The sequence below is a fragment of the Strix aluco genome, chromosome 1, assembly GCF_031877795.1.
Source record: "Strix aluco isolate bStrAlu1 chromosome 1, bStrAlu1.hap1, whole genome shotgun sequence".
NCBI lineage: Eukaryota > Metazoa > Chordata > Aves > Strigiformes > Strigidae > Strix > Strix aluco.
The window spans coordinates 117,133,240-117,146,886 of NC_133931.1; the positions used below are offsets into that span (position 1 = coordinate 117,133,240).

The window sequence follows — 13,647 nt, forward strand, 5'->3', positions numbered from 1 at the left end:
TTTGCTTTATGGAGTTATTTTTCCTGTGACAAATTATAAACCTATATTTCAAGAACGCAACCAATCTGTAGCCTCGATGGCAAATTCTGAATAGTTTCTCTTTATTTTAGCAAAATGTGCTGGCTTGTATCTGATGCAGCACTTTTTTTAAAGCCATAGGGTGCCTTTGTTGCTATGGTATCCTATAAATCCAGTTAATTTCTTCAGCTAATAATTTCTCAGCTAATAATTTGTGAAGCATTCAGATTGAAAACATTACAGTTCAATATAGTCACTGCTATAACTTACAAAAATTATTATGCAGTTATTGTGTAACTGAAACTGCAGAACAAATTACAAGGTTTATCATCAGTCTGCAATCAAAAATAAAATTCAGAAAAAAAATCACATTACTGTTAAAAAAAAAAATCAGCTTTGCAATGCTTGCACTTGTAAACTCCAGCTATCAACTGTTCAATGGGAAATGGACAAAATACAGTCATAAATGTCACTGAATGAAAATTTGTTTCTGAATGGATTTCAAATGTACTTCCTCCTCAGGTTCAGCTCTACGAAAAAATGACTGTGTCTGGAGCAAGTTGAATTCAGTGAGGAATTTCTCCTTGACTTAAATGAGCTTTTGACCAAGGCCTCACAATATTAATGCATGAACCTGAAAACCCTTATTTCCCAGGGTAGCTCCAATGAGTCCTAGACTGATTAAACCTCTGTAGACCTATGTGCAAAAGCAATACTCCATCTGCTCATTCTCCCTTCTATGTAAGAGCTCAAATGGTTATGAGACAGTATTGCTACGGGTTTGATCAAAAATAAATGCCATGTATCTAGGGACCATGAATAAGGGATGAAACAGCCAGTGTAGAGGTAAAAGAGCTAAAGGGAAAAAAAAGTAAAGATACTATTGCCTTGGACTGTATAATCTCAGCAGAGTTTCTTGCCATGTCAGAGTCTTTATTTCAGAAGTACCTGATAATGCCTCTTGGCTACACAATCCCATGGGATGAAGCAAAAGCAGGCAGACTTCTGTGGGGGTACCAGCTGGTAACCTCTTGTCACGAGAAATAAAGAACTGGGGTACTGGTGGGGTATTGCCTACTCTATAAACCAGTGCTACCTGAGGAAGCAAAGCTGGAAAAGCTTGAGAAAAGTATTGCAGAGATTTCCTATCTGAGCCATTTTGTCTTCAAGGAATTTTTCAAAAATGGAGGAACAAGGAGGAAATACAGGTCCTTTTATGCTTTAAGAGACTTGTTGCCCACCCCCGTTCTTGTGCAGTTAAGAGCTCCCCTTACTGCTTCAGTCTACCTTAATTCCTCTCTCCAGACAAGACAAAGGAGACCTCCAATGGATGGACCATGGAGATTTCACCTTATTAAAGGTCCTCTCTCCCTGTTGTGTGAACATGTAAGATCACGTACTCCTTAGGTGCTGCATAAGTAACACTCAGCTACCTTTTGAAACAATCACCATAGTGTTTTTCCTTCTCCTTGTTTGTAATTTTGCTGCTGCTATTTGTGCAATTTACAGAGGTTTGGTTTTATTCCTCAGAGATTTCAGTGCAATTAAAGAAAATTAAGAGTGAATGCTCAAGTAGTTGAGAAGAATGGAAGAGGTAAAAAATGGACACAAAAGCAGAGGTACCATGAATGACTAAAGAGGAAAGAATAACATACACCTTGTCTTAAACTTTCTCTAACAGGCACAACAATTCTAGATTCAGTTTGTGACAAATCATAATATTGTTTAGAGAGAGAAAGACGGTAACTTGCAAACAATATGAACATCCAATTTAAGAAAATAGCAATCACTTGTCTATTATGAACTTCAAAGTCATGCTGTATTTATAATACACAGTTGTTCAAATAAGTTGGTAAACTGTGATACACCCTCCTCACACTGACCACTTGTACGCCAGGATTTTTCACACCCAAGAGTGAAAAGAAAAAAAAAAAAAAAACAAACACCCAAACAAGTTCTGTTTTGGGATTTTAACCACTTCATCTTGACCTTTGCATGCACATATGTGTGCCTAAGTGCACAAACATGCCATATCTAACCTTTGCAGCAAGAACCTAACATGTTTTCTCACAGGCTCTGTCCTCATTTTCACCTTGTTAACCTCAGTTGAAGTTGTTGGAACTTGCTGAGGCTACTAATCCAGGTCCATACCTAAGCCACCTAACTTCTTCACCCTCAAATTCACATCCCTTCCCATCTGCTCTGCATTTCAAAATCTGGAATTAAGCAAGCCTGCAGTAGATGTGCATGTTGAAATGCACTAACCCTGACATGGCTATTGCTTTCTGCTTTGTAGTTTCCTTGTTGCCCAATAGCTCTGTCACTAGCCTTTTTTTTTTTTTCCTGAACACTGCTGTTTTTTCAGTACAATCTCCCTGAGGAAAAAACAGGGGTGGGATGTCAGTAACATCCATAATAATAGAGTTATCAGGGTTTTGTTTTTTTTTTTTTTAAGAAGGTACTGTAAGACTCAGCCCTAAATGACACACACCCAATAAACAGGCAAAAATTTGCCAATCCTTGTTCTCTATTACACACCCATCGAACATTTGGGTGGAGAACCTCCAGGGTCAAGCTCAGTTCTTTAAAAATATTTCCATTTCTACGTGGTATACAGATGAGGCGGCAAAATGTCATAATCCCTAAACCTTGGTAGCCTTCTGTATTTCTATTGCAACTGTAACTAAGTTTCCCAGAAGACATCTGTGTTTCACTGTGTAAGATCCTGTTCCAGTGGTAAAGTTCAATATATCTCTCTTGTTGCAGAACACAAATTTGCCTCTATACAGAGGCATATTGTCTACTTACTACCCCACTGCAGGGCTAACTGACGTAGGCGGTAAGGGTCTCTTCTCCACACTACTTCTGCCTCAACCTGTGTTTACTAATTCTTTTCTGTATCATTTTTAGACCGTTTCTCATCTAAAACCATGAAATGTTCAATTACTGTGCAATGAATTCACATGTTCAAGTTGCTCGGCATGTATCCGCCATTTCTGCCAGTGTTTTCACTCAGTGCTTAAGAGATTTTTAACACCAGCATGACTGAAGCAGAAGCCACAAGGCAACATTAAACAAGTTCTGCATGTCTCCCAAGCCAGCATACATGCCAGGCATGCTTTGAAGAGCCATTGCTCTGAAAAAATGCAGTTCACAGACTTGCATTTGGCTGGTTGAAGGTCACCACCAGCATGTGGGTCAGGTCAGCCCTACAGCAGACTGAGATTTGTGCATCTGGGCCAGGCAGATCTCCTGTGGTTCCTTCCCTGCATTCCTTCCCACAACCACGCCTTCAAGGTTTCAGGCAGCTTCCCCATCCACCGGGGATGTTCAAAGGCCAGTACTTTGCAGTAAAAGTTAAGGACAGGTGCCTCCAGCCCAGCCATCACCTTTCTGGTTTTTTCCTTCACTTTAAACGCCCACTGAATATCCTTCCCACATGCAGAACTTGTCCTACGTGCACTCACCTCTCCAGAACAAATGATTTGGAATAAAGGTGCAGTCTTGCAGTAGCAATCACGTTAACTATTTATTCGGCTGAGACAAAAGATGAGTCAACAGCAGCTTTTCAGATATGGAAGAATTTTTAGTTTCTACTACCAAAATTATTTTCTCGTCACTGTTTGTCTTCCACAAAGTGATCTGACCCAAAGGTGTTTGTACCTGCGACTAGGTGATTCAAGGCAAAGCATCGACATAGTACTTGACATGGTTTGGTGTGTAGGACTTCAGAAGAGGAGAAAGATGAAACCAGACACGTGATGCTGATAAGAATTTCTTTTTATGTTATTCCAATAAAAAATACATTCATACAGAAATATAACAATCTTGCAAAAAACAATTTCAAATAAAATCTTGTAAAACAAAATTTTTACAAAAATCTTACAAAGAGATTCTTTAGATAACAGGGTGCTTCAAAAACAAAAAAAGAAATTTCACTAATAGAAACTTTTTCTTCTTAAATTTCAAGCAAAAATGTTTTATTTTTTTTATTTTTCAGCTTGATTGAGGCTCAGTTATCACCTGAACAAAATGTACTTGCTTATTAAGAAAATTACAGGCATTTGACATATGGCACACAGCCCCACCCCATCCACACAAGTCTGATGGTGTTTCACAATTGAGACAAGCCAGTGCAAGTTTAATTTTTTTTTGTTTGGGGTTGGTTTTTTTGTTTGTTTGTTTTTGCTTTTGTTTACTTTTTTTTTTAAGAATTATGGCTAAGCCAAGGACAATGCAAACAAGGAGTTAAAAACACAACAAAACCCAACCCTAAATAGAAGTTCATTTTCTGGGAAATTTTGTTTGTTTTGGGGAAGAAAAAAAAAAAAGTGCATTTTCAGGCAATTTAAACCAAAAATGAAATGAGAATGATTTAAGCCTGTGTGTTCCTTAGAACCAGATCACTTGCATATACTTTTTTTTTAAACCACTTATCTACATACATTTCCAGGAAGATATACCAAAATATTAGCATAGTAAGCAAGACTGATAATAAATAGAAAAAGAAACAGGTCACGTGTTTCATTGCATCGACTGTAGTGAGCTGGTTTAAAAAAAAGAAATACTGCTTTTGGACAGACTATTTCTACTCTAGGAAAAAACAGTCTTTTATTTTAGCTGAACTATGTAAAATTAGAGCTCAACCACCACAACGACTAGCTCACTCACAGGTCCTCCAGTAAGCTCACCAAAACCCGAGTGTACTTCATCTGCATACAGCTAATATTCTTTTAGCATGCCAATATTCGGTTCATATCATTCTTAAATGGCCACAGATACGCTATTCCAGACAACCTAATAACTACAAAACACAGTCAGCAGTCTGAGAAGGACTGAATGCCAACAAAGCCTTTAGCATACCATTAAGCTAAAGGTAAAGCCTCTAAAAATGCTAGATTTTAATTAACTGTATCTTTCATTTCTTTGTCTCCTTAATGACCGTATTGCGGGGGGGGGAGAGGGAATATTTTGATGGGCTGTGGCATTTTCTAGCTATGTGTTCTAATTTTTTTTCTTTTAAAAAAAATATTTATATATTATCTATATATATACACACATACACAGACTGTACACACAAATATACATACACAATTATTTTTCTGCCCACTTTTAAAAAAAAAGTAATATAGTTTCTTTCTGTATGACCAACAGATAGCTAGATATATAGATGTGAAACTTGTGCCTTTTAAGCAAATACATCTTTTAATACTTCTGTATCTTTAATATGTATGAAAACTTGACATATTAAGTACGGTTGGGGTGTGTATATACACAGTTGTTGTGCAAGGTCAATATAAAAAAAGTCTCAAGGTGGCAGAACTGGTCAGGTATTCAATTGGCATATGCATTATACTGTAACACAGTCAAATTGTCTAAGTTAAACAAATACTGTACTGACATGAACGACTTTTCTCTATATTTGTCTTTGTGAAGGAGGACCCTGGAAGTAACCTTTTTTCCCCTCATATTATACATTTGATACAGTACAATGCCAGGTGAAAAGAGAGCCTTAATAAAGCATGCATCACCCATACCCCTGTATAAGACCCCCTACAAGAGAAGGTCACTTGCATAAGGCACCATTATTAAGGTCAACAGTGCATTAACAGCTAGAAAACCAGAAGTTAGTCCTCAAGGCATAAATAAGAGAAAAATTAGCTGCATGAGAAAAATCAGTTTCTAACCAATAGTGGTTTTATCCACCCAACAGAAAAAATTATTCATGTTCCATACATTATGTAACATTAGACCAATTGTATTTTAGCTGCTCTTAACTGGAATCAAAACTGCAGTCCTGATTAAAGAATGGAAAAGCATATAGTTCCCCAGAACCATGCAATAACCTTTGTATTATAATGAAAAGTTATAGTTGTGTTACATTTGTAAATACACAGCTTATACAATGGATTACAAATGAGCTCTGTAGCAAGTAAAACAAGCTACTTGACACATTGCACGTTTAATAGCTGCACCAGACACCTAAAGCTCCTCTCACACAGGAACAGGGAGGTCCCCCATCTCCATTCTGGCATCCTGACTCTTTTTATTCCCCCCTTTCCCCTCTCCATTCTCCCTCTAAAAAGGTGCAGACACCCCTCCCCCCACCCCTTGGAAATGATTGGTGGTCGTCCCATCTCACAAGATATTCCTCACATACAAGACATTCAGACTATTTTTTTTCTCTTACAGTTATAAAACAACCACAAGAAAAAAAATGTGCCTCAGCATACAGTCATCAAGAGATCCTCATCGCATACAGTCGCCCAATCATTAACATTCTCAGTGCACATGCTCACGGCAAAGGCTTAGGAGCCACTCAGAAGGTTAGATACCAGTGTATGAGTCCAGGAAACCCCAAACATCACGCACCGCGGTTGCTATGCCGTTTCTTACATGACTTATTAGCCCTCAAAAGACCTTCAAGGAAGTGAGGTCCTGGAGGCAACTGGGTAGGGTGCAAAATGGCATGCTTTGGCTGGAACACGCATCCCTCTGCTCAAGGCTCTTCAACCTTGACGCCTCTTAGCCCGCAGGATTCACCTCTTGACCCATTCAGAGGTGTCTCTTCATGTGAAGGGCCAGGTGGTCAGACCTGGAAAAACACCTGCAAGGCAAGAGTCAGGTTGTGCGTTATCCCACAGTTGCTGGCACGCACGATGCGATACATGTGGGTGAGGCACCCCCCTTGCTCTGCTACTCCAAAACACAGCTGACGGAGGAGGGATTTGGCATTGTTGGGATACACGGGAGCACTCAAACGTGTCTGTGGGCACCCAGGAGCTCTGTAGATGGGCGGTAACACTAGGGATTTCTACACACTCATCTGCCACATCAAGCTACAAACCACATCCCAACGATTAGTAAAATGGGAGGTTTTTTCCCAGTCTAAAGATACAATAATCCCTTAAAAATACCAGACACAGTTGCATTCCCAGATGATTCCTTCACAAGCAAAAAGAAGCCTAGACTCACTTTCCAACAAGCTTCAAAAATAACTAATTTAAAAGGTGCATTTCAGTCACATACCTGTCACAGTGACTACATTTAAAAGGCTTGGCACCAGTGTGCTTTCTGAAGTGTCTGGTTAATTCATCACTTCTTGCAAAACGCCACTCACACCCTTCCCATGAACATCTGTAAGGCTTTTCCCCTACAAAGAAAGCAGATTACAACGTTAGTCATGACTTCATTCAAAGAAAGATAGGTGCTATCCCATTCATTCTCTATGTAAACCTCCTCCACCCCCAAAAACCAGCCAATTTTATTTAACCTATCTGAATGCTTCAGAACATGTAGGCAAAGAAGGCTTGCAAAATTCATCCACGATTCCTACTTAACTATTTCACTGCAACTGCACATCAAATAATCTCATTCTTATTACAAAAAAAAAAAGCTATTAAACAGGCTCACAGGAAACAAAGAAATCCAACCTTCTACCATTCCTGTTCATCCGTAATGGCAGGCTTACTCCAAAACAGGTATCGTTCACCTCATAAAGGTGATTAAAGACAGCACAGCTAGGCTCCAAAATGCAATTAGGCTACTGTATTACATCAAAGTCCTCTGTCACTCACTCATCTGCATAACATGCAACCTCCTTTCTGCTGAGCCACATATTCTTGGAAAAGCCTGCACACCACTTTGAACACTGCTATTTCAGCATTCAAGAAATACCACTTCCATTCACACGAACGTTCTCAGCCAGACAGCACCAGGACAACAGTTCTGCAATACTTCTGAGGCCAGCAGCTATTTATGTCTGCTCAACCACCACGGTTTCAGTGGAAGTTGTTCTTTCCTCTTGAAATAATCTTGTTTTATCTGACTTCTGCATGACAATGGGAGCATCTGAGCTTGCTCAGACTTCCCATAAAAGCCACAAAATGCTGAGCTCATGAGTCAAAATATGATCTTTTCCTTGAATTCTCTTTTCACATCTTGGGGAAAGAAAAAAATGCATCTAGGTCTTTGGACTGGTACACCAAGAATGCCAGGCCAGTTCCTCACATTAAGCGCTGACTATTGAGCCAAGGCGCAGCTCTGCATATCTAACTGCTGTCATAAAAACACGTCAAATAATAATGCTCAAACAAGCAAATCAGCATGGTACTTCAACCATAAAATATTTATAGAAGCCCTGAAGTGCCTATCTTCCTCAATTTCTTTCCCACTAACACACAAGGTTGTTATTTTTAGTTCAGGTTCCATAACAATAAAATGCTGTTGCTCAGTGTTTTGGGATGAAATTATACAGTAAATCATACATTTCTAAGTCCAATTAGGCAGGTATGTTAGAAGGACTACAACACACTGTGGCTTTCCAAGATTTTTGCCATTACACACAAATCTGTTAAATGATTTACAACTATAGCTATGCTTCATATAATCAAGGCCTTGGGATGTCTGATTGAATAGACCCAGTGTAGACTGATCCACGAAAATAAGCTCTTGCAGTATTGAGTGATCTGACCAATTTTTGGATATGATGTTCCTTTTTTCGCAAGAAAGTCTCAGCTCACTTTTGCTTTAGAAATAAACATCAACAAGGGTCTAGCATCTATCTTGGCTAGATCTTTGCTCCTGAAGGCAGCATGCTGCTGCAGCTTCCTGACTATTGCCTGTTCAGATGAGTGGCTCCTATTTGCTGTGACAGTGGACTAATCTATCACCAACTGTCTTGGCTTCAGCTCGCTTACGAAGAGAATGAGGAATGATGTTGTCCATGCTGGTAAGCCTCTACAACTCTTACATCATCTCTCCAAACCTGGGCTCCCACCCAGTGATTGTTTAACGCTGTGACACCACCGCCATCAGGGATATTCCCTACGGTACTTGCCAACTCTTAATAAGCATATAGTTACTAACCTGTATGAGTGCGCTGATGTGCTTTCAGATGTGAACTTTTGGTGTAAACTTTCCTGCAACCGTTAAAATGACACCTGTGAACACGCCTTCTGCCATCTGGCGAGGTGTCACCATTGGCGGGTGTACCTTTTTCTGCAGTCTTTCCAGCGGTACCGGTACGAATTTTCCCCGGTGAATGCAACTCACCCGGCGTACAATTCCATAGCTGGGAAGAAGGCTCCTTGCTCAGCTCAGGAGATGAAGGGGGAGTGGAAGTGACAGATGAACTCAAGTTTCCTGAACTGGCTAAAACATCGCTTATAGGGTCAGAGGTAAACTTTGTCGTGGGAGAGAGCTCCTCAGAGCTGTCTGAAGATTCGCTGCTCACGTCAGAATTCAAACTGTTGGTCTCTAAGTTCTGACTAGTAAGATTGTCCTCTTTTGGGACACACGTGTTCTTCAGTTCAGATTCCTCCTTTTTCTCACGTGCCAGAATAATTTTGGTCCAGAGATCCTCTTGGCTATCAAATTTGATCTCAGATGCAGAAACATAACAGGGTTCACTTTGAAGATACCGTTCCAGCTCCAAACATGTCTAGGTGAAAGAGAAGGAAGAAAAAAGAGAAAAGTTACAAGCTTGCTTAAAAATAAACCCGATTGTATTTTACACTTCAAAAAACATGCAGGAATGCTGCATGTTCGATTTGAGGTTTCTAGGTTCAAAACAAATTAAAGGCTCCTCCAGCCATAACTAGGTGACTGTTACGATGAAAAGAAATCGGTTTTCGAGACCTGGGCAGGAGTTCAAACGCACAGCTGAAGGTGCAAGTCAGCTTTGGTTTCCAAAATAGCATTCTAATGAGTCAGTCAAATTATCATCACTCTCATCATAAAATCTGTGTTTTCAGTAGGCTGATGTTGAAAAGGACCATAGAGAACCACAACAAATAATTACACTTTGCTCTTGCAGCTCGTCTAATTTCAAGTTGTTTTGTATCTCTCTCTCACAAACACGAGGCTGAAAGGACCCAACTGAACACAATGTGCTCCCACACGCAGTTAAAACCCAAACGCTGTGTCAGAAAACAAAGCCACATTTCAGCATGGCTGCAGAGCTGCCGGCCTGTCTTCTGGGGACATCAATGGAGCAGCAGACATCCTCCCATTTCCTGTGCATGAGAACGCAGCACACTCGACTTTCAAAGAATGTCATTTCCAAGCGCCCTGGCATGCACACCACATAACTCGAACTGCTCCCATGCGTGTTCGGAGGAACACGGGGAACTTTAGCAACAGAGGAGAGGGGAGAAAAAAGTTCCAGAATAGAAATGTCCAATTCTATAGGATGCAAAACGGGAAATGACTCTGAGGTCCTGCTGGGAGTCCCACAATGAACAAGAACTTTATCTACTGGCCAAGAGTGCAACTGTATGAGTCATCTCTCTCTTTCTTTCACGCAATGCCAAAGGAGACTTCCTTTTAAAACCCTGACCATCTGCCAAGAAAGTACTCTGTTCAAATATACATGTAACAGAACATGGACAACTTCCCCCCCCCCCCCCCCCCCCCCCAACAACATTCCCCTTTACTCCATGGAACGAAACAAAACAAAAAACAAAACCACCCTACTGAACTGGTGAAGCTGTGGTTTTCAATCGCAATTCACCCTGCTGACTTTCTAGCCATTTTCAGAGAACAAAAAAGAGGGTATGAACTGTTATGGCAACAAGCTGATGTTTTGGGATTATTCTTTCCACTATAGGAAACGATCCATAGGGAAGCTTTGCACAGAAAATGGACACACCAAGTTTCCATACCAAACTCTACTTATTTTAGCAAGATCATCTCTTTCAAGCCCTGTAGCAAAACCTGATCCCAAATGCCACACATTCCCCTCGTAGCCCCTTTCCATCTGTCCAAGAGCAGAGCCGCCATGGGAGCAGCCTCCTTTCTCCCCCAGCACCGCTCAAGTAAACTGGGTCACATGTTCCGGCCAGGCTAAGAGTGTGGGCAAAAATAGGGAAAAAAAAAACCAACAAGCCACACAACTCCAAAATCAAACCCACTGCTGCACACACTATTTATGTATTTGTCTACAATTAGGTAACTGGGTTGCAATGCACATTAAAACCAAAAAAGGTTTAGACAGGGACAACACAATAGTGTACTGATTTTCCACGAAAACAGGTAAAAAAGCATTTATTAATATCTTGTTAAACTTTCATATTCCCAGCTAATTTAAATTCCTCATTAGGTATATTAGTAATGGGGACCGGAGTGAAGCTCTCTCCGAGTTTAAATGCCTCTGAAGGCTACTGGGAACGAGGGCTGGCCCTTCGCCAAAAACCCAAATGCCTGAAGGAAACTACTTAGCTCCATTTCAATCACGTACTATGAAGCTGCCTCTTTGAAAGGGGAAAGGAGGGGGGGAGAAGAAAAAAAAAAAAGGCATTGCATATAATTAGTAGGCATGTGAAGGTTGTAACACTTTGCATTTCAACCTTCTCGGAAAGACTCCTTCGTCCTTCTGAGCAGCCAGCAGGTATTTGATCTGGTCTCCGGGCTGAGCAGCTCCCGGCTGGGGAGCGGAGCCCGCGGCCCCCCCGAGCCCAGCCGGGCTAACGCCAAAATGTCAGCGGCCGCCGCAGCTCCTGCCATCCCGCTGTTTGGATCAAATTAAGAGGGGCGAAAAAATAACACAAAAATTTAAAAAAAAAAAAAAGGGGGGGGAAAAAAAAAAAAAAGGAAAAGCAACAAAATATGTCCATTAAAGGAAAAGAGCCTCCGTTCTTCCTCCTTCCCGACCAAGGCAATTAGCACCAGGGGATCGCTGTCATATGACTGACAACTCACGGACTCTGCAAAGCTCCCTGCGCTGGGAAACAGCTACATTATATACATATATATACGCACACACATAGATATGTGTACACATACTCCTGGAGGGTTTTTTTTTCCCCCATCACCGCCAGGAAAGAAAAAAAAAAAAAAAAAAAAAAGAAACACAGCAAGGGGCGAAAAGCAGCCCTTGGCCAAGGCAGGGAGCTCGGATGACAAGACCCAGCTGTGGAGTTTGGACCTGGTACAAGCGCAAAACTTTTGCCAGGACTCGGTGTGGAGCGGAGCAGGCGGGAGCGGAGCGCGGGGCTCCGGGCCACCGCGGGCGCGGAGCGGAGGGAGCGGGGCGGCTGGGCCGCCGCCGGGCTGACAGCCGCGGCGCGCAGCAGGGCCGGGCCGGAGGTAAGGCGAGACGGAGATGCGCAGCTCCTTACGTTCACCTCGGGAACTCTTCCCTCCCCAGAAAGCCGTCTTAGTTAAAGCCGAAACACCTGCTTCAAACCATCTCTACGCATTTGTGCTTAATTCTCCCCAAACTCGTTGCTGACACTTGGGTGTTTTTTTGTTTTGTTTTGTTTTTTTTTTTTATTTATTATTATTATTTTTAATCCGCTCATCCTTTAATACGGCTTTAAAAAAAACAAACAAAAAAAAAACCAAAAACCAAAAAACCAACCCCGACAACAACAACAACAACAACATCGACATCCTCGTTTACCTGTTGCCAATATTCCTCCAGGGACGGCAAGGCTGAGAAGTAACCCGTGTCGTGCACAATCTGGAGTTCCTGGAAGATGCTGCACATTGGGAGCACATCCATGTCTCAAGTTGCAACAACAAAGTCAGTGCTGGTTACCAAAAATACAGATGCCTCCTTTATGTGCAGGGGTTGCGGGGTGTGTGCGGGGGGGTGTCAAACCTCTGCTCTCAGTTTCCAAGCCCCCCCCCCTTCCTCCAGAGAAGAAAAAAAAAAAAAAAAAAAATTGTATATATAGAGAGATCTATTAATTCCTTGAGGAGCTTAGGGAGGAAAAAAGACCCAAAGTTTCATGCAAAGTTTAATTGCACAGCAAGGCAGGACGTCTCCCGAGGCGGCCGCGGCGGCTCTCCCCTCCCGCGGCCGGCGGAGGACACTTGCGCAGGAGCGGACCCAATATTTGCAAACACGGCGCTGACTGCGAGTGTAACCCCCTGCAAAACTTCCCTATTCAAAGCTCTGCCCGGCCGCGCCGCCGCCCCCGCCCCCCGCGCCCTCCCCCGCCCCGCGTGATCCCATGACGCCGCCTGCCGCCGCGGCCCAATCTCCGCCACGCACTCCGCGCCCCGCGTGCCAATGATGTCAGAGCCGCCCAATCGCCGCGCGGCAGCCATCGCGGCTCCTCCTGGCGTGACCGAGCCTGGCCGTGACGGCTCCCGCCATTGGCCCGATTCGAAATTCGCCCCCTCCTGATTGGCGAGCCCGGCGGCAGGCTATTTTTAGCAGGGTATATAAAGCGGGGAAGCGGCTGCTTTTTCGGAAGGGGAGGTGTGTGCTCGCGGGGCGGCCGCGCGCGAGGGAGCGAGCGGGCCGCGCGGGGGAGGGGCGCAGCGGCCGCGCGCCGCGGTGCGGTGCCGGCGGCGGGCGCGGAGGGCGCTGCGGAGCCGCCCGCGCCGAGAGGCGGCCGTAGCCGCTGTGAGGGGGCCGAGGGGCGGGTGTGTGGGGCTCGCTCCGGCCGGGGCCGCCTTCCCACCGCGGGGCGCTCTGGCCCGGGGGCCCTGGTTGCCTGGCCCGGCCCGCGGCGGTGTCGGGGTGTCCTGCCTCGCCGTGGCGTCGCCGTGGGCCCCCCGCGGCACCTTCCCCACAAGGCTTCCAGGCAAAATCCACCTGGATCCCAGTGCGCAGGAAGGCTCGAAAGTATTTTATTTTTTTCTTTGTCTTCCAAGGGACAGCGGAGCCCCTTGTGG

General features: G+C 43.3%; 1 protein-coding gene across 1 annotated transcript; it reads right to left on the minus strand.

Moving 5' to 3' along the window:
• Window positions 1-3,780: 3,780 nt before the first annotated feature.
• Window positions 3,781-13,054, minus strand: KLF6 (KLF transcription factor 6). Its single transcript, XM_074832154.1, has 4 exons — window positions 12,422-13,054; window positions 8,887-9,460; window positions 7,048-7,171; window positions 3,781-6,625 (listed from the first exon to the last, which is right to left on the minus strand). Exons 1-4 carry the CDS (start codon window positions 12,521-12,523, stop codon window positions 6,574-6,576), a joined length of 852 nt encoding a protein of 283 aa, XP_074688255.1. The 5' UTR covers window positions 12,524-13,054; the 3' UTR covers window positions 3,781-6,573.
• Between the last annotated feature and the right edge of the window lie 593 nt (window positions 13,055-13,647).